This window comes from Haliaeetus albicilla, chromosome 13, assembly GCF_947461875.1.
Source record: "Haliaeetus albicilla chromosome 13, bHalAlb1.1, whole genome shotgun sequence".
NCBI lineage: Eukaryota > Metazoa > Chordata > Aves > Accipitriformes > Accipitridae > Haliaeetus > Haliaeetus albicilla.
Window position 1 is genome coordinate 29,837,975 of NC_091495.1, and position 27,537 is coordinate 29,865,511.

A 27,537-nucleotide genomic window follows, 5' to 3' on the forward strand; every position below is an offset into this window, starting at 1 on the left:
CGGCAATGAGTTCTACTATCACAAATGACAGTACTTTCATTGAATACAGCATAAAATAATAGATCATTAGTCAAAAACTGAACTAGCCCAACACTCTCATACTGCAGTGTTCCACACTCTGAATTGCATCAATGAGATGGATGCTGAAATGTTTCCTCGACCTCTAATAGAGCTGCTTTCATACATAGAGCATACACAGAATAGCAGTATTGCATTTTTGTTGGCATCACTTATTTTGCTTGTGAACACTGGAATAAGTGATACCAGTAAAAGTGGAGTGCTGCCATGATAAATGGTGTCCATACAAGGAATACTTTATGTTCCAGAGGAAGTGGTAGAGAAGTCCCAAAGAGAAGCAAATCTGAAATTAACTCCACCCAAAGCCTACAAGTAATACAAAGAGATCTGTTGAAATAATGACTTAATTCTTCAAATCTGAGCAATGCAAAAAAAAAAAAAAAAAGAGTGGTAGGAAATGGAAAATTTGAGAATACCCAGTGGCTCTCCATGAAGGTCATGGGGATGAATGCAGCCTAAAAGTGTTGAGAGCCACTGAATGCCACTAACGCAAAGCTAAGACTCCAAGAACCTGTGGTATTTGCCCATGAACACTACTAACGGAAAACAGGTTTGAAATTCTCTTCTAAATTTTTTTGTCAGCTATGAGGGTTTTTTTGTTTTGTTTTAATTCTCATCTTAAATAAAGCCTTTAATGAGTACGCAGAAGATTTCAGAAACTTGGCTGGTAGAGTGACCTCACAAATTTTAAGATAAACTGACTTTGTAAACAAGATCTCAATTTATTTTTCAGATACACTTTTCCTACCTCTCTGTCAGCAGGGAACTGCTGAATCCACAAAGGAATACCTTACACCACTCTAATAACTTTCAGTATACCACCAGTGGGCTTCTGAAGTTTTCCATATTTTTAAGAAAAAAGTACCCATATTTCATGGCTCTGAAGGTATGCAAACTGGAAAAGAACAAAGGTCACAACACCTGGTAAAATCCATTAGTCAGCAGATGCCAGGTGCACATCTTGGTTGTTAACAAAAAGCATGCATTTTTTCTGAATATTTTTTATTAGATTCATACTAGCTAACTTTATTTCTGATGCTAATCCAAGATCTTCAAAATCAGGTATTTGTTAGAAGTTAAGATATTAAGTTTATATCTTGGATTCTAAAAGACAGCAGCTCCCCCCCATGCCATATATATATCTTGTCTGTGTCCAAGAATGATACCTTCTTCCGTAATTTTGAGTCTTTGTTCTTCATCTGGAGGTTTGGGTGGGGGCCACACAGATGGAATTCTCCTTGGAAAGCTTCCTTCAATGTAATCTGATGAATGTGTGGGTTGGCTAACTGCAGCCCAAGTATAAAGCTGGTCTTGCTGTGGTTATTAAAAAAAAAAAAAAAAAAAAAAAGTTGAGAAGTTCATATAGAAAGACAAGCTCAAAATATCAAAGCTTTTGTTTCCAACACAAATAGCTCAATATCCACCTCTACATCAAGGCAGACTTGGTTTTGTGCTCTTCATCGCCTGATAAAGACTTAACACAAACCTATATTAAAAAAATCTAATGTTTCAATTTTGGAATTACTTCTATTAACAACAGAAAATCTAATCGTTTAGTTATCTACAGTACAATATGATGCTAGAATACAGTTCAGCACTTTTTTTCAGCATGAGGAACTCTTTGCCACTTTTTCCTTAGAGAGATAACAGGTTCTGTCCATCATGGCTGTACTACTTTACATATGGCTAGTTTATAGGTTAGAGAAAAATATTTCAGTCCACACTCTATGTAATCTTTTTATACCAAATGCACAACCAGGGAAAAGAAGCAGGATTATTTCAGCATAAATTAAACTGAGATATTTATTCTTTACAACCCTTTTTTTGTCATTTACATTTCCATATTCATAGAAAGGCAGCTAAAAATGTGCTTTGCTTTTAGAATTTAAAAAAAAAAAACCAATCCCAAACAACCAAACACAAAAACCTAAAAAACAGTTTAAAGTATCTCAATCCTGTGGGCTCAAATCAGATTATATCCTTATTACTCAGAGTTTGATTCACTTATTAGAAGCAGGAGATGTCCAGATTGTCTGATGAAAACTAGGGCAAACTTATGCTTTAAGCCAACAGAAAGATTTTAGATGACCACAATTCAAGTAGTTATTTTTGTGACTCCCAGTATGCATCAACATGCACACCTTGTGATTAAATCTTTATAATACTGTAAACTCTATAGAGATCAATCACAGCAACTGCATGAGTATCCTAGTAAGTGATCTGGAAATATGCAAATATTGTAGTACAAAACTGGAAAAAAAAAAATCAAGTCACAGGATGAAAATACAGTCATATCTTCTTACAATGATCATGTTTGTTACTGTTCATTCACGCTATTGCCCGAGTAAAACATTGGTAACATGTATTTGTCCTGTTGCATATTTCATTTTTAGATTGAAACTTTTTTTTTTTTAATTTTACACAGCTAGTAAACATTAAAGAGAGATGTAGGGGGAAGAACAAAATAATTTAACACTTTTTGGGGGCATAATTGCTATCCCATGTGACTAAGCTTCTATGTGCCTAAAAATAATTTGTGACAAGAGTGATACTATTCTATTGAGAGCAACTTAGAACACACAAATGCTGGTTATAAAGTAAAAAGTTTTGGTTTACAGAGGGTGCCTCAAACAGTCAGAGTCAAAGGAAGCTCATTAGATCTTTCTAGCATGAAAAACATGGCAAAAACCCAGCCACATACACAGACCTTAGATAAAGGTAAAGATAAATGGATAAAAAGCTTAATACAAAATCACATCAGGTTCTTTATATAGCCCTGCACTCTATGTTCCTTGAAAAGCCTATCCTTTTCCCATTACTATGCTACTGCATTTGAACATCCAAACAGGTCTGATTAATGCACTTATTTCAATAACTTAGTACTTTCCCTTTGTCTAATTCCAGCTTTTTAGAGGATATGTATTTTTGGGTTTCTGCCTAATTTCCAGTACTGTGGGAGTAAAAGGGAGAGGGAGAGTCATACCTGTACATACTGTGTAAAAAAAAAAAAAAAGAAAAGGGACTGGATTTTGCTATTTGTCTTCTTTCTGCACCATCCAAATCTCAAAAACACAGAGGAAAATAAGGTTCAAAAAAGTCAGAGGCAAACCAGAACAAATTTTTTTTTGCCCACTCTACTACTACCTCACACCGTCCCGGGAACACAGGGAAGAACAAGCTCTACAGAGATTTAGCTGGGTAAGCACAGTCGATTTTCAATGGGCTTACATGTAGGGTTACAGGGCAATAAAACAGAAGACAACAGACTGTAGATAATATTGGTATAGCATGAATGAGGAAGACAATTAAACTGTTCCTGAACATGATATTTCACCATGCCAGTTCTCAAAAGATGTAGTACAATCATTTAACTACAAATTTTTGAAGTATGATTAGTCCTCATGAATTAAGATATACTAAAAAAATCACGGTATGTCTCAGAATTATTGTACAGATGGGATACATTATGCGGGTAATAAAATATGAAGTACCTATGTTCTTGCTGATAGAATTTACAGCATATAAACTATGAACAGTTATAAATTAAGACATCACACAACTCCATAACTGGCTCCTAACCCATCATGGGAGCTTTGAGTATAAAAGACAGTATTTTTTGGTTTATGTTAGTTTTTGTTTTGGGATTCTTTTCATTCGCTGTTCAACATGGAGAAAGATGATGAAATAGACTCATCATGTAACAGAAATTACAGAGGTAAACGTCATCTTTCAAAAATGCCTTGAGGGGACTTGCACTACAACTAAAACATATCTGCGTTCAACATATAAACAAGGTATTTAACAACAGCTACATTCAGATTACTTGCAAGTTTATAAATGTAATTTAAAATATGAAACCCCTCATGACAGAAAGGTAGTCTGAAGGTCTGGACTTCAAGTTGATAGTCCATAAACTACACTTAGAATGGCAAAAGATTAACCCTGTCTCCACTTTCGTACCCTTCAAAAGGGGTGAATCATTTGAACGTCCTAATTCCTACTCATTCAAGATATTGCCCAAAATCTAATCCTCTTTACCTTTTGTCTTTAGCTCCTTGTCAGTTAATATACTAGCCCATCTCATTTTTCCTTTTCCAAATCTGATAATGCCATAGATGTGCATGATTATTAGAACATTTTGAAAAAAGATATATGCTGCCAATTCTATGATGTCTAAGTACTACTCAAGCAAAAGAAACAAAATAATCCAAATTAAAAAAATCCAAACAAACAGATTTGCTTTTATCATTAATAGTTGCAATACAAGCATCCACAAATGTGGATTTCCACATCCAACTCTTTCTCCTTTAATCTTTTCATTTCAGAGACAATTTTTTACTAGATATCATTGTAAGTACAGCCAGTGAATACTCTTACCGTGATCGAGCTTTGAATACATCTGGAATTTCCACTTCATCTTGCTCAGACTCCACTATTTAGTGTTTGAAGCACTTCTTTTGTGGGGGCGGCGGGGGGGGGGGTAATCCTTGTAATGAATGATCCCAGTCTTATTTATTCGGACTCATTTCTGAGCGGACATTGAAAGCTTAAAGCTGTCCGAGCCCAGTGCACTAAACACAATGTCAAGAAGAGCGCTCGTTTCCACACATCCTTACACAGCACTTTCCACTGGCTCTTAAAACTGCAGAGCATTCGCACATGGGCGAGGCAAACTGCCTGCAGGATCTGATGGTACCTAATCAATAGACATTTTACCACTTATAGATGCTAGCATTTAGAATAGAGTCACAGAGAGTCAGGTCTGTAGTTTAACTCACTCTCTTCCCAGCCAGCTCTCAGTAGGCGTAAAGAATGTCTTTTTGTAACAGATTTTCATTCTCAGGTACCACAGTGTTACATTTCAGATACCTAATATATTAAATATTAATTATGTTCCTTCACTGCTTGAGCTAAAGATATACTTTCCTGCTAATCTTTAAAGATGGAAGCGAATGCTGTAAGCTACTCAAAGTAAAGGCCTCTAGCAAATGACATATAGAAAGAGGCTGGTGGGCCCAGAACTAGGGCCATGAGCTAGACCTGCAGCAAACATGAGAAGGCATACTGGTAGACCCTGAGCTTTCAGAAAAGGGGTCGTACATTTTTTACACAGACAGACTAGGTTTGTTCCCTGGGCCACAGACTGAATTAAAGATTAGTATATCCCCCACTGTTGGAATATAACATGCAACCTTGAACCTATGCTTTTGGCAGCTGTATTGCTCCTGGAGATATGCAGGTAATATGACCTTCTGTTCAACACCACTTCAGTTTTTAATCAACTGTTTACTTGCTCCCAGTTCAAAGGACAAAGACAGCCATTGCGAAAAATGCTTAAAAGAGGTACAAGAGATGGAGTTGAAACAGCAATGAATGTATACACATCTGTCCAAACTGTTTGCAAAGGCATGAATTAGCAATGTGAGAATCAAGGGGGAAAAAATCTGACCAGAAGTATTTTGACAATTTTCAAGGCGGGGGGCAAGAAGCACAGTCAGATCATGCATAGTAAGGTGGAGAAAGTGGGGCAGTACAGAAGCACACTGCTATCAGGAGTAGCCTCTGCTCTTCAGGTCAGCAGAGAAGTAGATGGGGGGAGCCCATTAGCAGTACCTTTAAACTTTCTTATACTACAGTGAATTAGTACTAACTTCCTCAATGGCTCCAGTGTTACACCATGACGGAATCAGGCCCTATCTTGCAGGGCATTTATTTTCAAATAGTAAGCTTGAACAATTTTTCACTAGAACCCCAAACATTCAAAGTTATCCTGAAGAGAGGAGGACAGAAAGTTTGGCATGTCCACAGACAGGTATAAATGTTCTAGGAGTAAACACAGAGTGATAGTTACAAGAAGGTTCCTACTCATCAAATCAGTCTGGATGTGGACAGCCTTCCAATGGGAAGCACTAGAAGAGTGGGGAGAGGAAAAAGTATAACTGCATTTAAGACGGAACTAGATAAACTCATGGAGAAATTACATTTTATGGTACTTGGGATAAGCAGGGACCAGACTCCATGACTCAGAAGGTGTTTTCCAGGCTAAGAGCTCCAAAGAGCTTGTTCCACATTTGTATATAACTGCTTGTCATTTAGACTGTTTCAAGTGCATGGAAGGAATTATTTTTTTTTTTCCATTCAGGAAGTTTAATCATTCTAATATACTAAGTATACAACCTCTAAAATGAAAAAAAGCCAATTGCATGTTCCTACTGCATATAAATAGTTAATTGGACAAGCAAGGTTTTAGTTTGAGAAACTAGAGCTGGACTACCTCAAAATGTTCTTATCAGCAGGAGACTGCTTTATTTTAAGCAGCTTTTAAAATAAAGAAATCAATACCATCATCAACAGGGAAAGTGGTTTACTTTTTGAGCAGAGGTTCAGTAACAAAGCTCTGCCTGACCACTGACAGAACCAGAGCATTGATTAAACACGGCTTTCGGCTTGTACTACCTTTGGCTGTACTAGTGAGCGCAGATGCCTTCCAAGGCTGAAAAACAGCAAGTCAGTCATAATCCAGTAATATATGGCTGAAGTAGCACTTTATCCTCATGAACTAAATTTGATGCATGAGCATTCTACTTGAGTGATTTTTTTCTTTTCAGAAAACTGTTGTGCTTCAACAATTCCTTTATAAACACTTCAAGTGTCAAAAAACCACAAAACATTTGTTTCCTATGAAATTACTTCAACCTCCTCAACAAAACAGAACGAACTTGCTTGAGCCCATCAAACCTTGCTCAGGATTCAACATCATATCCTGGGGATATGAGGGGCCAACAGAACCAACAGCCCTGTAGTTAGGGCCTTTGTGGGCAAAGGAAATCAGGAAACCAAATTTCTGCATCTATTCTCATTCTGTTCCAGAGTTATTGCCTTGGTCTTCCTATTCCCCAATAACTTCTGCATTTAATATAGCTGAATAGGTTGAACTGGTGAGCTTACAAGAAACTTTCCTTGGAAGAGGGAACAGTGGCTAGCTTTCTATGAAACAGAAGAACCTCAAGATCTAGCCTCTTTACACATCCAACTTGAACTCCCACTTGGAAGGCCACATCCCAAGACCACTGGGTTATCAGCTGTTACTTAAACCACCTGACAGTGTCTCCTTTCTCATTCGCTCCAGAAATTCTAAGCTGAGGCCAGAAGCTTCTCCATCAGGAGTTGTTTTCACTTACACTGACACAGTTCTGCAATAAGTTTGGATTCTGACAAATTTGAATTTTCCAAAGAAATCTGTTCCATTACAAATTCCTTTCACCTCTATTCCATTTGAAAAGGTGATTACTACTGTAAAAACTTCCTCTTGAGAACAGAGACATGCAATATACACAAATTCAACTCTCACTGTATTCTCAATTCCAAGCTAGAAAAAAAAAGACATTGTTTTATGACTGTCATTCTTAAGAAAGTGAACTAATGTAGAGAAAGTCGTAAAATATAAAGATCTCTTGAGGTGACAGGGTGACCACCACCTTCGCCCTATGCACAATGATTTTGAAAATTTTAAACAGGTAGTGCAAACTTAACATCCAGTATGTGCCTCTTGAAGCAGTTCTTCAGAATAACAAGCAGGTAAGCAATGTTCTCTGCAAAAAGAAGCATTAAAACCCAGCAACATCCTACATATAAAATACCTCAGTTGAAAGCGTATACAGTAGCATCACCACAAGTAAGTGGAAGGGAGAAAGAAAAAGATAAGGCTAGAAGACTGCAGGGCTAGACGTAACAACTATAAAATAAATATGCAATTAAAATTAAAAATAAAGAAGCAGGGAAACAACATGACAGGAATGCTTCAGCCCAGTGATAATGCAACTGTTTCCATTTTACTACTCCCAGGAATATTCAGAGTTGTTCACCACAAAAGACAAAGTGTCACAAAGTGTGATTGGGCAATGGAAAAGAAGAGGAGACATGGGGGCTTTGATTTAGCCAAATTCAACTGCCATGGTAACCTACATGACAAACAAAGATTAAGACAGCAGATTAACAATCTGTTTTCTCTGCTCCATTCCACAATTTTCACTTGTTAACTTTTAAAGTCGTCTTCGCTACTGACCCCCAATATACAGCTGTGACAAATTTCGTAAGATGGGACTACATTCGGTCTTACACATTTTATTCCTGAGCATTGAAAGTATGCTTGAAGAACTGCTGCATTGTTGCCAGCTTTGTGCTGCAGTTTGGAAGAGTTCTCCCTAGCCGAAGTTAATTCTTGGAAAAGTTGCTCTTTGGAAACTGATCACTGGTATTTTGGCTCTCTGACTTCTGAGAAAGGACTCTGTCTGCAATCTGTTTAACTACTAATTTTCAGACTGGCATAAGCAGTGCAAATAAGTTAAAATTAAGTAAAGTCTTCATGTCACTAACTCCTCTTTCATCTGACCTGCAAAGTCTCACCATCTGCTACTACTCAGCAGAAAGCAAGCAGTGTCTTTATTTTCTTAAAAAGTATTTGCATCACCACAGGTGGCCAGGAGATAATAGGAAAACAGCCATTTTTATAGCATTTCCCATTTATGCTGTCTCTCTGCTTCCTTGTGGAAGCATTATTTCAGAAATGGCTGACAACTTAGGTATCATAACTACGAATCGCACAAGGGGCAGTCCCTATCCCAAACTGTCAAACATGCCTATGTATAAAATAATATCATAACACAGTAAAGACAGACACCTTACAGATGTCCATTTAGCTCTTTCATTATAGAAGATGCTGAAATAACTTATAAAACAAGAAGGCATTAACAGCAGTACTCAACACAGTAACAGCATTCAATAAAAGAATTGAAAAAGATGTAAAGAGAGCTAGCCCAATCAAAATGACACCAGAAATAAAGAAAGATGAAAGCTTAGCACACATTTCGGACGCATACAGAAGAAGCTATTGCTATTTAGTGCCACATGAAAAAAGTAGTTGTTGGACCCTTCAGTATGCAATAGAGAATAAGTTCCCCAAACAAGGAGTATAGTATGGCTACAAAGGTATGCTTAGTTTTCTTCTCAAAAGCACTTCCAAAATTATAATAGAAAGCCTCTATCACAAAATCATTTAAGTTTTCACTGAGAATTTAAGTGTTTTAAACCTAATGTTCAGAAACAACACACAAAACTACTTGGAAACCTTGTCAGAAAAAAAAGCAGAAAGCTGTTATGAAAGGGAAAAAACGCCCATAGCTTAAGACTGCACACTGTGAACTGGAAAATCTGGAATGGAAAGTCATAATTAGGGACTAGACATCCAAAACGTGTAGTAATTACTACACTACTGGATAAAATGCAAACACCAAATACAGTCAATATTTCTTAATAGCACAGTGTAAATAAAGTTGCTTTGCATTGATAGGAAAACGCCAGTTTCTTTTATTGGTGTATGAACCGTTTAAATTCTAATCCCAATGCATACAATTTACACACATTACTGATGGCTCTCCAAAGATAGCAATCTTCTAGCTTCTGTGATACATCATTAACAGGGGAGCTAACCAGGAGAGGAGATCTCTACTTGTTGAAAATTCTGATCCTCCAACAGGTGGCTGCAAAACTTGCCTGCGGTTACATTCTTGCCAAAGGTGCACTGTTTAGCCAGATGAGCCTTGTGTTTTACTGTAATAGGATAATATAATGAGGTAACATGCTAAAAAGCTTAGGACTACACCTACACTATAGAAATACGATTATGTAATAACATGACACAGTCATTTGGGACTGACAGAGTTTTTCACAAAGCATTAATTTCTTACATATCATTCAGTCAGAGCATATTTTATTTCAATTTGAAATTTTAGAAGCCCTCTTGAACAAGTCACAACTGCTAAAAAGGGAAAAATTTAAAAGACAAGCAGGCAATAGTTATTCAAAAGGCAAGCAATTTTTCAGAGAGCATTCTTTGAACAGTCTTTTACTAATCTATCTTTCCATAAGTTGCGCATTTACTTGCTTGGCCATTTAAAAAAAAAAAAAATTAAAACTTTTTTCCTTTTATAAAATAGCAGCAGAATAATGAAAGGCTGTAAAGATAGCCTGGCAAGTAAGAAGTCATGACATCCATGAGGCAACAATTAGCAGCCTCTCCAGGAGACAGGAAACTAAGAAAAAGGGCATCATATTTCTAGACAGCAAATCTGCCATTGTACATTTACTTACTCTTTAAGATACTCCTTACATTATAAGAGGAGTAGGTAGGAAGAGCTACAGAGGAAGTTTCCACTGCTTCTCAAAAAACATCTTAAAAATCCCAACCTTGTCCACTTCTGTTACTTTTAAAGCTTTATTCAACTTTTATTTTTCAGGCTAATCTTTTATTCTGGGAATCTGCCACAATCTGTTTCGAAAGAAATAATTGATAAAATGGGCCAAGATAGAGCATGAAAGTTTTGTCATAAGTTCTTTAAAACTGTTTTAGAGTTTTTATCCTTTGGACTATGACTTGAAATTTGACAAAAAAAGTCAAAGATACTTCATAAACATGCCATTTCCAATCATCATTAAAATCTACCCAAAATCTGACCAAACTATAAGCCTCTGAAAACATCATCCTCAGCATAAATGCGATGACAACTGGTAGTTCTCTGAAGGTTTATGCTTTCATTGGGTATTTGTTAGTCCTTCATGTTTGCCATATACTAACAAAGGAGTAAGCATCACACCCATAAAGCATAACCTACACCAGAAATAGAAGTACTAAGAATTTAATTTACACGGGGTTCCAGGAGCCATTATAATACTAGCCCAAGAAACTAAGAGCTGTGCAACTTGTCTTTACTCTTAATGCACTGCCTAATTGCAGTCAGACAGTGTGGAAGAGGAAGAAATAGGATCCAATGAGAAAAGTAAAAGAAGTTGTGTACAATTACTTAGTGGGGTGAGGCAGAGGCCCACACTGAAGCCTGGAATATCTTGGGAGAAAGAAAAAACCCCAGATCTCCGTGTGTTAGTGAGAAAACAGACACAGGAGTTGGATACACAGTTGTAAGACAGGGAGAACTAGAGGTGACCACTGGGCACGAGTAATAAAGAAGATGAGAATATAATCAGAGTGTGCAAATGCAAACATTTCAAGGCAGCAGAGAGTTCAGCATTAGCCATGTTAAATTAAATTCACTGGAGGACATCCAGAAAAGGAGATCAGAGTGAGAGAATAAGACTTTTAAATAATCTGTTTATATTCCTCTCAACCCATGAGCAATAGATCATAGAGTGAACAAAACTTACTGAATTATTTTCATAAACTGTAACCTAACATCTCCAAAAAACAAAGTCTGTGGGACCACACTTAAGCAAAAGGGGAATCATGGATTTTAGTCAACATAAAAAAAATAGTAAGTTAAAGCTCAGAAATACATGGGATCAGTCACAAAAGGAGAAAAGAAGGGATTTAAGGAAGGATTTCAGTGGAAAAAAGGTTGGCAATTCTGCAAAAAAACATGCTAAAGGAGTGACCTAACAGACTTTATAAGAACCAGACTAAGACAAAAATCAAAACAGCCAAATGAGTAACATTAAGGAACAAGCAAGCACCAGAGCTGGATGTAGCAGGGAGGAAGGACAATGAGGTGGCAGATGAACCTGGGTCTGACCAGGACAGGGTTACAGGACCTTTGTCGATGGCATTTTCAGTTGAGTGAAAAGGACGCCAGCCAAACTGGAGGCAATCCAAGATTGAACTGATGAACTCAGAGATGAAGGAAGAATATGGGACTGGCTGTGCTCCCAGTTTTGGAGTAAGGTCAAAGATGATGTATCTCCTAATTCTAGATGGGTGAAATTTAAGTATTACTTAAGGCTAGTCTAATTCCTCTGTCTTTGAAATCAATGGTTAGTTCAACATTAAAATCCTGTTCTAATGAAGGGAAAAAAAAAAAAGAAAAAAAAAGAAAACCTAAATAAGAAAAAAAGCAAAGTACAGACATGGAAAGAGATGCAAGAGGGGACACAAGTCATAGATCTTACATGTCCTTTTTTAAGTAATATACAGCATTACCGAAAGTTTTTGCATACTAATTGTTAATTGTTTTATTTCTTTACATAACTATTAGCATTTATTTTCTGTAAAATATTTTATTTACTCACTCTAAGAAACAAAATCAGCTAGGAGAAGCCCAGTTTTGAAGTTCTCAGCCACTAGAGTTTATACTGCAAGTTCTAAACATTTTCACCCTAGTAGGACATCTAATGAATAAACAGGTAGGTGTTCCTGTACTGTGGTCACCAAGGCTGAAACAGAAACATAGTCCCAAACTAAATAACAGCAGCTCTCACATTTGTGCCATGTGAAATTCAGTTGTTGAGATCCTAGTGTTCAAGACAGATGTAGGCTCCTTTGAAGTAGGATGCACTACTAGTTGCATACACATACTCAGGGGTTTACACTACTTCTGACATTGTTTTACAGAAGCATAATTTATATAGGGGACTTATACAGAAAAACAGTAAGGGAGCATTTGTGTCTTGCTGATAGTCCAATTCAAATTAAGATCACTGCTACGCCAGAAACATCTTAAATTGCTGACTGTTCACATGGCACTAGGCTAGGCTACTGTTTCTTTTCAGAAAGTCCATCCTGTTGGATATGGTCAATGAAAGATAACTAGAATAATTCTCTTACTTGGACAAAGCATGGTATACCAGTTAACAAAAGAGCCTCTTCTGCTTCTTTCCAAACTTTTAATATGATAACACCTTGTCCTGGTTTTGGCTGGGATAGAGTTAATTTTCTTTCTAGTTGCTGGTATAGTGTTATGCTTTGGGTTCAGTATGAGAAGAATGTTGATAACACACTGATGTTTTCAGTTAGTGTAAACACTACTTGGCAACAAGTCAAGGATTCTTCAGCTTCTCATGCCCAGCCAGCACGAAGGCTGGAGGGGCACAAGAAGTTGGAAGAGACACAGCCAAGACAGCTGACTCAAACTGGCCAAAGAGATATTCCATATCATGTGATATCATGTGTGGTATAAAAACTGAGGGGAGTTTGCCGAGGGGGAACCGTTGCTCAGGAACTAACTGGGCATTGGTCAGCAAGTGGTGAGCAACTGCATAGTGCATCACTTGTTTTCTATATTCCAATCCTTTTATTATTATTGTCATTTTATTATTGTTATTATTATTATTTTCTTCCTTTCTGTTCGATTAAACTGTTATTATCTCAACTCACAAGTTTTAGTCCCCCCCCGATTCTCTCCCCACCTCCCACTGCGGGGGAGGGGGGGGGGGAGTGAGTGAGCAGCTGTGTGGTGCTTAGTTACCGGCTGGGGTTAAACCATGACAAACCTGTTTATAAGTGAGGAGAAACTTTTTTATAAAGAATATTGTATTCAATACTATGAAGAAGAATAGATTAGCTGAATAAATGGTAAAACCAGGAGAACTCAAAACATTGCCAGACTGTTTTAAACAACCTGAAGAATAAGAAAAGTGTCTTTTCCAGTAACTTTCTTGAGCATATTTAGCCATAAACACTTTCAGATGGTGTTTGATTTTAAGTTGCCTGAATAACCACAGTTTTATAGTCACAATCCATTTTTCAATTAATTTCAAAAAGCAATTTGAAAATGTTTTAAACATTGTTTTTTAAAAAAAAACATGAAGGTTGAATATTGTTAGAGGCATCATGGAATGTAGATAAGCTAGGTTAATCTAGGAAAGCCGGGTTGGTTTTTTTTCAGAATTAATTGGACAAATTTATTTTACCCATTTTCCCTTCACCAGTTGTGTTAAACTATTCTTCAGGAAAGATGAGAAAGATAGACTTAAAAAGACTCATGTTCTCTCGTATCTATGTCAATCATTTTTTGAGTATTTCTAACCAAGCTTCAGCTTAATGTGTAGGATAGGGATGATCATAACTATACCAGTAAGGTATTTAATGGATTAGTTAATATTTGTACATTATTTTGAAGCTAATTAGTGAAGAGAAAAACCCTGATTATCTTCAGTCACATAAGCCAGCACAAAGAAGTGTCAAAGATAAAATTTAATTTAGGGATCATAAAAATAAGTTCACTGTAAAACTTCATGAGTTGTACAGTATCACACAATAGAAAGACATCCTAATGTTGAATTCATTATCCAAGAGGAAGGAAAAGTATGTTAGGCAACGTCTACACAGCAGTTTTGTAACAGTATGCAAACACCACCAATAACAGCACTCTGGCCAGACAGCCTAAAGACACAGATAACACTGTAGCTAGAATGCCAGCAAATTTGCACTGATCCACGCACTATTTTTTACCAAAAGTCTTTTCAGGAGGAAAAAATTATCTAGCATAGACATCCCATTTGGGTTCTGTAAAGTTTTGCGCAATGCTGTTTTCTATTGTTCCTTTAATTTGTATTTTTGGTGAAGCAGCTATGGGATTGAAGTGTCGGTAGTCTACAGAGTGCTTTGATTCAAAGAAAAAGACTTAATGAAAACAACAAATAAAGAAAAGTATAGCAGACTAAGATATGAGTTAAAAAGTTAAGAGAGCAAGTTACGGGAGAACCTTTTAAAACTTACGCTTACCTGGATACAAAAGCGTACACACCTGAGCTCAGAAAAATAGCTGGCCACTCTCATAAGGGCAATTTTCATTAAAAGGGCTAACAGAATTCTCTCAGGACTCATAAGCCATTGATAAATCATGTCCCGCTTGGTAAAACAGACAAAAGATAACTTTTTCAGTACTTACATCAAACGTGGGTGTGCTTTGCTGGGCACTCTGATTACAGGGTTCTCTGAAGCAGTCAGTGAATGGAAGCAAAAGACCCATTGCAATAATGCGAGAACATAGTTTTTCTGCTTCTTCTTGTGGTGCATTTTCCTGCTGGCTGAAGAGCTTTTCTAGCAGAGTTCGTCCTGCCAAGGTGATGACACAGATCAATAAGAATTTGTAGCTATCTACGGGACACAAAGATTAAGGCATTACAATGTGTATCGAAAATCTCAACTATTAGAAGTAAAAATATGAAATTAAAAAAGAATTCTTGAGAAAAGTATCTGATAATAAGTCTTTAATATTTTATATTTCTATACAATAATTCAAACTGATCTGTAGCCTGATTTATCAGTAAATTGAAGAAAATGTACATTGTGTTGGCTGCACTGTGGAGGAGGAACAGAAACCATGAGATGCCATTGTAGCATCAATTTCCTATTTATATTATACAATTGTTCGGATGGGAAAACCAAGATATTAACAAGAAATGAAGTAACTTTTCCAAGGGTGTCACACAAAGGTATTATAGAATCAAGTCTCCCAACTCTTGGAATGAGTCTTTGGTTTTTTGAATCATAAAATTATGACAGTCTTCAAGAAATTGTGCTCTGTTTCTTTGGAGAAATTCTCAATAAAGGAATAATAACAAAAAAAAAAACCCTGATAACTATTCTGTTTAAAATTGTATTTAATACAGCTCCAGAGCAGCAGAGTGCTCCAAAACAAAATGCAGTGCTACAAGCAGCAATTCAGAGAAGTAAAACTTCTGAAGAGTGGGGAGAGATTTATTCCTATTATAGCTCGAGATTTCATGATCAAAGTATTTTCTTTGTTATCTCACTAGAGCATGAAAGGAGGGCATATGTTATAAAGTATGTTACAGGAGACAATGCTAAAAGTTTGAAAGACTGTTATACTGTGTGCAGTTAACCAAAAAGAGACTACAAAAATTAGTTATACATGCATGCTGTAATAAATCTACATTGTAAGAATATTAAATTGCTTGATTAGGCTCTAAAATGTTAAAAGATGCCAAAGTTAAGATTTACAGGATATAAATAAAGAGATTAAATAGATCTACTGGAAAAGAAAAGGCAGACAAGGTAATAAATTTAATTTCATGTTTTAGCATGAACTAGCTGTGAATACAATTTGTACCTAAATCAGTTTCTATAGTCTGTTTTTTCCACCCACTCACTGGAAACGAAAGGTATTTTCGAGAAAAAATATATTGCATTAAGAAAGCACTTTAGTGTCATTTAAAGAAATAATAATAATAATAAAAATAATAATAAAGATGATGATGATAATGTTAATACTTCTGGTTTTTACATACAAATGCAAGATTTCTGGTTGAACGTTGATTCTATTCAAAATCTAAAATTTCCCAGGCTTTCTGAACATACTAAAAAGATTTTTCTTTTAAACATCTGGATGCAATTTAAAAAGGATATCATAAGTGACATTTAGCCCAAAGTTTCTGTATTATTTTCATTTCATGTGGCACTACAGCCTAAAATAAACAACGCATTAAAATGTTAGAGGTTATTGCTAAGATTTTCCTCTCTACATCTAAAAATCTGATAATTCTGAATTATAAACCCAAGTTTCCTAGCCTTTTGTTAGATGCAATACAGTACATTCAAGGGGATAAGCTTGTAAGATACACAAGTTTTGTTATGTTTGCTAATTAGTTTGCCTCTGTTCCTTGGTTTCACCACCTATAAGGTGATGCCAACAAAATTGCTTATTCAGCATATCCTTCTATTTAGCTAAAGATACAGTTCAGTTGTTAAATCTTCAAAATCGTTAATTAATTGAAGATAGGCTTTCTTACTGACTGATATGCACTGTGATTTTTAACAACAATTTACCCACAGTTGCAGCAATGTACAGCAATCCCCTACATGAAGAAAGGCAACAGTATGAAACCACGGAAGCGAAGTGCAAATAGGGAGCTATCTGCCAACAGATGTTTTTGTGATTTGTTGTAGTAATTTTTCTTTGGGGTTGTAGTTGCCAATGCTTAGTGGTGATGTAAAAGATCACTAAAAGAAAACCCTATCTACTGCCCTCTTACTGTGATAAATGGATTCTCCTAGCTATAAATATAGAGGTTAAGCTATGTAAGTTTTAGAAAAAATTAAGAGTACAAGACTGGCATCACACTGGCACCAGAGCACCAATAGGTAGCATTTCTGGGGCAAAGCACATCATATTACCATAGTATCACCTTATATCACTGAGTAAGTTCAACAACACGGAAAGTTGTTTAGTTAAATGAGAGACTGCAACTGATGAGGATGAATGGGGAAGTCAATGCTTTACACTTATCTAAAATGCACAGAAGAAAAAATAATAATAAAAAAATAACAGAGGAAAAGCACTTTGCGCACACACACAAAATAGAACTATGCAAGAAAACTATACATTTCTTCATGCTATATTAAACATTCAAATGTTATCCATGACTTTTGAATGTCAGACTTGATATATCTTTTTATTTTTTTGTCTGGATGTTCCAACGTTTAAATAATCCTATCAAGTTTAGAGTCTTCTCCTGCACATCCAGAAGCAGAACAGCCCCCTCCTTTCCTTCTGTCTCCCCCTCCCCCCACCCCGGCTTTTGCTTTAACCTAATTAACAGGGATAATATCTGTAAATGACAAAACAGGAAATGAGGCCTTTTATTCCCCCCTTAATCCACTCACTCATTTGCTAATTTTTTGTAGCACTTCTTAACAGTCTTGCTCAAGATCAAATACTTTATTCAGAATCTTGCCATTCAGTTGCAGTTTAATTCGTACAGTGGTTATTAACTATTGTTGCTTTTTGATTATTAACTATTGTCTAAACATACTTTAGCATTCAGACAATATAGAATAAGTATATATGTAAAAAAGTCATTAATGAACTTAATATATTTTACTGTACTTTGTATTACTTATGTCATTTTGTCCCTCTGAACCTGAAGCATTCTCTCCAGTGTATTAGTAGTCTCAGAATAAATAGGTTAGTAAAAATTGTTTAATTGTATTAGCTAGCACTTTTTTAACCTAAAAGAATCAATCATTTATCTCTAGTACTACTAAGCTGTTCTTTGCATCAAATATACGTTGAGTCAAAAAAATAAAGGTTCTCAACACAAAGGTAATAATGTTCGGATAAAGCTGCGCTCTAACACAGCTTGTGTGTTCCTTACAATTGCTATGGAAACCTGAGGACAGACACAGAAATTTGAATTACAGAAATACATTTTGCCAGTTCAGTTAACACATTTTACCAAATGCAAGCTGAAAAAAGTTCCATTTTCAATGCATAGAGAAATAGCTTCACTGCGAACAGCTGTGAAAAAAAAAATCTGTAAGAACAATAAATGGGTTATATGTTCAAAGCACTTACTGGGCAGTGTATTTAGAACAGACTGTTAAGCCACTAAAGTTTTGTACCTAACCAGCTAGGGCTTATCATCAAACTGAACAGTCATTACATGTGCCAGAACCATCCATCCCACATCAAACATAAAACCCAGCCAAAGTTATAAAAAAGACAACACATATTTTCCTTAAAGGGGACCAAGGAGGTAAACTCTACCAAAAGAAAGTGTGTCAATACTTGAGAGCGTTGCTCATTTCTGAGACAACACCACACCGTGCTGTACCACCTGACAGATGGAGTAGCCATGGCACTGTAGTTCCAGACAGGGCTGAAGTTATTCTACATGGGAGAACAACATTTGAAAGCCACCGCTTACCAAAAAGTAGTTCGATCCTTGTTAGAGGCATCTGATATTTCCCTTTCATGTACTTTCAGGTAAAAGCCAGTTGTCACTACAGTAGAAACGTTCCAGCTCCAAAGTCCTCTGTGGCCTGGGGAGGCTGGTGCTGAGTCCACCCCTGCCCCACTGCTCTCCGACCTTACCTGCGCCTGAACTGGTGTCAAAGCAAGAGATGTTTGTGAAACAGCAGGGGTCACTTTTATGATTTTGATTCAGGGCAAGATGAAATTTATATTTTTGTTTAGGTATAGCAAAAAAACTCTTTAACATTGGACTCCACAGGCTTTTAACTTTTTTTGTTTGGAACCAGAAATGGTTTTCCAGCACCCTGTCTATTTGCACTACACGTTAAATTAAAATGACTTTGTGTCTATATGCTTGAAATTGACTGTACAATGTTAATCCCTGAATCTATTCATTAAATGGCAAAACCAAAACCACAGCCATATTTAATGCATAGGCTAAATTCCAGTGAACTTCAACTGCAAGATTTTGAGCCACAATTTTTTATCTTTCGCTTATAAACAAAGTGCAGCAACAACCACCTTTTTCCTCAGACACCATTAATCACCTCATATTTGTAACTTACATGGGTAATACCTTCAACAGGTGAAGATGGTTGCAAATAACCTGGAATAATTAAATGATTAATGATTTCATAATTATTAAATGACCAGCTGATTTCTGTTACAGGGATTTAAATGCAATGGTAAAACAATTTATCTTGGTTGCCTTTACATGCTATGAAAATAGTAAAGAACAAAGAGCTCTCAGATCTTTTTCCCTAAAATAAAAAAAAATGGGAACTTAACATTTTAAACAACTTTTCTTCCCAGAAATCCCAGGTCATGAAGTTCCTGAAGCCCATTCTTACCTTTCCCCTAAGTATTAGTTTGGTGAGAGATGGGAGGCATACTAAGTTTTGAATTAGAGAAGAACTGCAGCTAAGTTTCAGCCTTAGATCAAATCAGTATTCTGAGGATCTTGCCAAAACCCTTCACCAAATAAGATGACCACAAACTCCTAAGTTATTTTTTAGGAGCTTAGAACGACTTATTAAATCCCAGTAAGGGTTTAAAAGACTTTTTTCTTTTCTTACAAAGGATTACACAATTAATTAACTAAAAGAATGGGAACATGAAATTAAGTTTGGAAGTAACAGGTAGTCTGGCCTTCTGTGGATATTTAGTGATACTTTTGCTCAGGCTCAGCCTGTGTCTTCTGGCTCAGCTTCCAAATTCCATGTTCTCCACCTCCATGCCATTTGCTGCTTCCTCCCATTCCCATGAAGATGAAGCACTATGATCTTGTCACCTCCTGTACAACATTACAGGTCTTCATCTCATCCCTATGACCAAGACTTGAGTAACACTCTTCATCAAAACCACCTCTGTAGAACCTGTAAGCTATTCACTGCAGAATGAAAATTCACAAGTCCCAGTATGGTTTCAATTCATACTGCCTCTGTTTTTGAAAAATGCAGGTAACTGTATTCTTGAATGACCATTTTCAACTTTAGATTTACTGCAACCGTATTTATTCAAGGGCAAGGTGAAGGGAGAAAGGAAGCCTACCCCCACCAAAAGTCATTCTACAAATATTATTTCATATAATAATGAAACATTGTAAAATATTAACTATTATATCTATTATATGCTATGCATATAATCATTTCATATAATAATCCCACTCAGTACTGGCCTAACACTGCCACAGATTCTCCCTTGGCCTGGAGAGATGTCTGTGTGTATGTATCACACCTCCTTCCATATGGCAGCAACTGCTACAGAGCTTGGCTGTCAGTACCGATAATCTGAACCACCTTGTCTGTCATGACCTGGACTATGAGTCACTTTTGATGGGAGAGGTTGCCTATTTTAGAAGGAAGCACGTCTGGTCTTTCCATTACAATTACTTTATACTCCAGGGCAACCTTTTTTCTCCTCAAGCAGACACTAAAAATAAGGATGTACACTTTTCCGAAGTGCAGGTTTGCCTTACACTTGATTGCCTATGGAATTACTGAATGTTGAAAGCACGTTCAGTACTGTCCACAGACAAATACAGGCAAAATTCACATTATAGCTCTTTTCCTGTTCAGCCTGCTTAGAAGACAAACCTTTTGAGGAACAACAGAGTAAGCAATAAAATCCTTAAGAACTACCAATACCATGAGCATATATTTGTGTTTGCTTAATTATTGAGGGGAGGGAGAGGGACAAATGGAAGAGAGAAACAGAAGAAAACTACTGTAGTCACAGACATACTGAAAAAAAATCACACATGCGTGCACTGAGGCACCACACTACAGCAGAGCTTGCAATAATGTTTCCCTGAGGATCATGCTGTTATAACCTCACATTTATCTTTAAAGATGTGTCTCCTATCGTTTCTCCTATCCTCCTTACGCTACATTTGCAAAAGCCTGGGAGCACAGCTGTCAGTGAGCACAAGTTGAGACAAATGATCAAAATGAGTTATACTCCAAAAGCTCCCCCTTCTGCCAGTCTCCTGCAAGTCTCTTTTCTAACAACCAGAGCGCTACACCACACTTTCACCATTAGCACAGCAGCTGCATCAGCAAATCTTAACCTATACAGACTAGAGGCAGACTTTCCATTTTAATTTTTCCTAATGCAGAGTGAGCAGCTTCAGTGTAATACCAGTTCTGAACACCCTAGCGAGAGTCACGTCAAGGGTTAACAGTGACTCATGCACGTACTGCTTAGGTCTTCAAAAGCTGAAATCGGCTTGCCTTCTTTTCCCCAGTTTACTCTTTTTTTTTTTTTTCCTTTCCACTTTAGTGAGATCAGAAATGCTCACACAGCAAAGATATTTCATGAGCTTTGAAGCCAGAAGTACCATAAGCTTTGCTCTATTTTTGGGAGACAGTACAGGAAAAAAAAGGAAAAGGAAAAAGAGATGGACAAAATAGTGAATTTCCATTTAGCATATGTTTTCTATTAGTTTTACAAAATATAAAAAGACAGTTGTAGTCTTCTTATGGTTTTTCATTTACAAAGGATTCCAACTGTGAACATAGTTCTATAAATTAAAAAAAAAAAAAAAAAACCAAAACAGAAAACAGGGAAAAAGAAAAGCTGATTTCTACAGCATTGAAAAGTTAGGAAATATGCAATTTGGCTATCTGCTGCCTCATATCTCTAAATCATTCCTTCCTTCCAAATATTTTCTGTCTCCTTTTCTGCATGTACTACCATCAAGGTCATGGCTAAATCAGGCCTAATTCATCTGGCAAGGCACCTGAACTGTGCAGCACCAAACGTTCCCCAGAATGCCAAAAGAGGACAAATGCGTCCGAGACACAGAAATACTGCAAAGATTTCCATATTTGTAGATGAGCTAGTAATTGCAACTACATGTAACTTCTTAAATACTTCACAAGTTTTACTCATTCATCATATTCCCCCAAACTACACAGCAAAAACTTGCTAAACTACTTCCTAGGGGCAAATCAATCACACTTCATTTTCACCTTTCTGCTGTTTAATGTACTTTCCTTAGTTTCAAATATACAAGGCACTGAGTGACTACTATTTCACATATAAAATCAATATTTCAAAGATCAAAAGTATTAAATTTCCTTAATATTTTCCTTTCATTGCATAATCTTATCAAATTTCAAGATAGTTTTTCTGCTAACCTGTACCAGTCAGCCTAGACATAATGTACGACACATGATTGCTGAGAAAGAAGAGGTTTTCAAAGTTGCATGTGGAACCTGGGGAATGAAACAGAACTGGAAGTTGGTACTCTAGCCAACTCCTCTTCAAAGAACAAGTCCAAGTCCTGCATAAATGCATAGCCAAGTCCTGCATTTATAAATGCATAATTATAGAATTGCACTAAAAAAATAACAGATTGATTTAGTCTCTTTCTTGCCTGAAGCCTGACCTGGGAGATTACACCCAATATTCCAGGATTAGAGACTTCATTTATTGTTCTTTTTCACTGCAGAGTTTCTAATCCTCTGCTGATTTATGTTGGGAAACTGTTCCAGATCTCTCATCCTGTGAGGTTGTTTTAGCTGTTTCACTTTTGGTTTTTTTTTTTCTTTTTTAAAGGGGATTGAATGTTCATTGACAGATACTTTCCAAAAACCACGTGACAGTTTTCTCACAGCCTGATTATATAAAACATGGAAAACCCACCAAACAACAGGCCTGCACACACAACATGGTTTCATAACAAAAAGAAGAAAAAAAAATTGAATCCTTCCATTATGAATAAACACAAAGTAAGTAGTAAGTCTAATTTCCAAGCAACATAAACCTTAAAAATGACAAAACTTGTCAAGGTCTAGGGTTATGGTACAAATTTCTATAATTCAGTCATAAAGATATTTCCTTTTCTTTTTATTAGCGTAATAGCTAATATCTGCATTCACTGATTGTATGTATGTTTCTAAGGGAAAAAAACACAGAAGTTATATATTGATTTCTTTATATATTTATATTGTTATTGTCATATTATATATAATATGTATTATATTAATTTAGTCTTTATTTATGTAGTTATATCATGTATTTAGAACACTACTAAAGTTAGGGATGTGTGGAAATGCCCAAGAGGATTGTCCTTTTTTCTCCGATGTTCTGTCTCCAGATTTCCTGGCTCTGTTCACATGGATGGTATGAACTGAACCCACATGCCATCTTAAATTCAGAAGTCAAAACCAGAAAGTCTGCCTAAACAGGAGAATTAGGAAAAAGACATACATCAACACTTTGTGGCCCTTTGCCCCCAGTTTTCTATGCCTGTCTACACACAGTTCAATGTAACTTCGATGTCAGAAATATATATTTATTAAATTCCACTGAAGAATGTATCAATTGATGAATTGATTACATTCATAGACTCTTCAAACAACTAGAATAAAATGACCAATTATTAATTTCACATCTGTCAGTCCTGTATCTGATTATCACAGTAAACACCATGCTTTACTTTTGCCAAACTGTCTGAATCTTTTGGCATCTCAGCGTCCCTCCCTTTGCATTATCCCATCTTTTAGTACACTCCTGACTGTTAAAAATTTTCCATGAAAACTCTTGACTAGCTTTAAGTTAGAACCACAATATATCAATCCCTGTGCAACTCAAGCAAGTAATTTTTTCCCTTATTTTAGCCCCACAGTTATCACTAATTATTTAAACAGATTCCAGATTATACAAGAGAGCTTGAATAGTTGTATCACTGAGATTTCAACTCACTCAGCTAGAACAAGCAGTCCATTATGCAGTTACAGAAAGAGAATCACATAATGCTAACAGCTTCAAGTGCTCAAGACATCCCCAAAAAAGCCAGGGAACACATGTGTGTGTGCTCCCTTTTGGAAGGAAGGGCACAAGCTGCCACTGGCAAGAGAATCCTGCTGCTGCCCCCACGGCCACCACAGCACACAGGGCAAAAGTGGCACCTCATACAAATGCCACTGAAATTCTTTCAGAAATGCCCTGATGGAAGCAGCAGAGGTCTGGCAAAACTTTGACAATGGATTCCCCCCGACACACACACACACACACACACACAAAAGACAAGGAAAGACCCCAGATTTAATGAAGTAAAAAGGATGTTACAAACAAAGTTTTCAAAACACCCCATCTCACTCTTTATCCATAACATCCCATGGTCAAACCAAGTAGCTGTATTTTAAAAAAGCTTGTTCCACTTGTGCTGGCTAGGAGACATGGCAACACCACCAATTGCAGCATACCCAAAGTGGTCTTTTAAAAGATTACTTAACCATATGCCATACTTGCACAAATCATGCTAAAAAAAGCTGAAGCAGTCAGGTCAAAAACTGATTAATGCAGACCTTGGTCCTGATGAATGAACTCACGATGCCAGCCCAGTTCCTAAGTTTGAAATCTGTATTATAATACAGAAAGACAAAAGTTTACTGAAAATTTCACTTGGTGACAAAAAGGTCGAGTCCTGAAAACATGAATGCCAGGACAAAGGTCAGGACCCAGCTCTACTCTTGCATTAATCATGCAATAAGCTTCCACAGCCTGACCAAGCCTATCACAACACTAGGTAGAAGCAGACCAAAATGAAGCTGTTCCTCTCTGGTGGAAGAGAAGTAACATGATGATGTCCCTCATCAAAACCACTAGTCATTTTCTTCTTCAGGTAAGTGATTTTCAGTGTTGCCATTTTGTTCAGAAACCTGGATGCATTCCTTCCTACCAGTCTTGCTTTGTCTAGAAAGCAGCTGTACATAAAAAGCTATCAAGGTAGTCTTATTGATCTTTGCTAAAACCATGCTGCATTTTGTTCCATTTTTCTTTACCCTTTTATCATATGCCCAATAACTAATTATATCTTATAATTTCCTCCTTCAAGATTCATTCCAAGACCTTGCTTGTTGCTGCAGTCAAAATAAGATGACTAAAATTGCCTAGATCATTTGCAATAACAACAATTTAACTTTTTCCAAAAAGCACGTATTCTAACTTTCCTATCACCAGAGCTTCAAAACATATTAAAATGTTTGTGATGGCCTGTGACAGTGCCTTCAGAATTCTTGCAGATTGGCAAATCTTTTAAATATTCTGTCTCCCTAACTTGAGCATTAGTCTCCTTGAAATTTTGCTTCCACAGTGACTAAGATTTTACACCTTTCTCCCACACTGAATTTTCTGATACACGACATATATATAAACACAGTAAGCTGAGACAACGTACTAAACTATGTTTTTATCACTACCTTTCACTAGATATATTTTTTGTATATATAATATATATAGTGAAAGGTAAGACCATATCTTATATGTCATTATATATCTTTCAGAAGCTGAAGTTTTTAAATCCCCAACTATAATACAGCAGTAGTACACAGTAAAAAATACCTTTCTAAAAAGATAAACAAGATGCACCCTCCCACAACATTGTATGGCATGTCTCCTTTCACCTTGATGTCTCTTCAGATTCTAATGCAGTATTATTCCAGATTACAGAAGTATATTACTAAAGCTTTCCTAATTATAGCAGATTATGATAAAAGAGAATCTATATGTGTTTATCTACTGAATATTTAGGCACCATATGCATCTTTGGCAACGGTCATACTGTGTTCTCCAGGTGCTTAGGTTCCTCTCAGCAAGTATTTAATTCTGCCCATCTTTACCCTTTTAGTTTCTGTGGTGATTTGCGATGTGAAGACAGTATTCTGTGCCAGGTTCTCACAGACTGCTGGAAAGCCACAATTCTTTCTGTCTAGCTCTTTAAAGTAAGAAGCTCCTCTGATGTCTTTTTGGGCACCTATTATTAACAGCATCTTTTGTCAGTCCAAACTGATACACACTGTTCTTTACAACCCAACTTTGTAAACCTTCTTCATTCCCAATGGTTCTACATTTCATTTAACATTTAATGCAGTCTGGCCCATCTCTGCCTTAGAAGTAAATCCAAGTATTAGCTCAAGCAGCCACAGGTCACAAAACACAACTGAACTGAACTAGCAAGCCTCTGAAGTTGGACAGAAATAACAAATTTCTTTCAACCTACATTAGAGTCCCAGCCTGCCTTAGTTTTCTTTCCTCTCCAGGACCTGTGCACCCAAGCTCTGACAATCTTCTCCAACTTTAACTGCTGACTTTTTAAAATTTATCACAATTTACAAAAGCTTTTCTTCTCTGCATCCATAAACAGAAACTGGTAAGATGAAGAAAGTGGAAAAGCAGAAAATTAGAAATACATTCCATGAAAAAGCAAAATATATACATGCATGCCTGTATATTTGTGCAGATATATTCTTCTAGACTTCATCTGAATAAAACCTAAGCACATCTCCCTTACTGTAACTGGACCTTCATGTTCTTTCATTGATGTAAGCAAATATTTCCCTCAACTATTTCTCAGCATACTATATTGTCTTGACTCTTCGTATGACAAAATAGTGTTTAGATACACACCCTCTATTATGAAGTCAATGTTTTGGTTTTGGTTTATTTTTTTTATATTTTAGTTGTTTTAATGAAAACCACCTTTTCTTCCTTGACTGTTAGTAGATGTTAATGTAGTAAATTATAGCATTATTGCAGCATTGACTTCTTTTGTACTGTGATTTTCTCCTTAACAGTGCAAGGAAGAGGAAAGGATAAAAGTTATTTTTCCCTAGTAAATGCTACTTACTATGTGTCTTTGAGGGACATCTGAGCCAGATATCAGCATCGAATAAGCTCTAGAATGAAAGCTGCCTCCTGTAATTAGTTCTACAGTAAAGTTATCTATGCTTCCTCCTGATTCAAATTCACACCAGGTTCAGAGCTCTGGAGCTCCTGATAAATTTCATACAGATCCTAAGACAAAACAACTCATACTTTTACTGACAAATAAGAATGTCTCAATGATAAATCTCATTTGTGACTAGGCTTACCTGCCACTATTTAGCTTCATATGTCAAGACACCAAAGAGATTAAATTCTCAAGCATTTTTGTACTTCTCTATTTATATATTTTCATTTAATTTTATGTATATTAGGATTTACTTTTACAACTGTGATGTTGTTTACACACACATATACACAATCTCATAACCACTGCATCTTATTGTTGCAAAACTAACTGACTTAATGGGTTCTATCTATCATCTATGCTTCTACAGATTAAAGAAGGTATGTTTTGTATTTATCTGAGAATAGAGCAAGGTTTTGCATCAGAAAACACAATCCACTTCCTATTCATGGTCAGAAAGCCTAGCTATTTCCATCAATGTGAAGGAAACTTATTCTGGACAGTAGCAATATGGAAATAAAATGAGGAATAGTCATTTTGTACTCAAGGTAACACAGACCACCTCTTCTGTCATCCCTAACTTGCTTTACATGAGCTGCGATGTAGGAATGCAGGAAGTTGCTGCTGCTTAAAGGAAATAATAGTGTGACACAGCTCCTGAACCCACTTTGCTGCCTTTTCTAAAGCATTCAATGAAATGCAACCGGCCTTGTATTA

At 36.4% G+C, this 27,537-nt stretch overlaps 1 protein-coding gene across 2 annotated transcripts in view; it reads right to left on the reverse strand.

Moving 5' to 3' along the window:
* Positions 1-27,537, reverse strand: part of FMN2 (formin 2) — a 164,502-nt gene that overhangs the window by 129,712 nt on the left and 7,253 nt on the right. For both annotated transcript variants that reach the window (XM_069800660.1, XM_069800661.1), the window contains exons 2-3: positions 14,754-14,920; positions 1,245-1,392 (exon numbers count right to left, since the gene is read on the reverse strand). In XM_069800660.1, the coding sequence (XP_069656761.1) occupies positions 1,245-1,392; positions 14,754-14,920 (315 nt within the window). The remainder of the gene's footprint in view (positions 1-1,244; positions 1,393-14,753; positions 14,921-27,537) is intronic.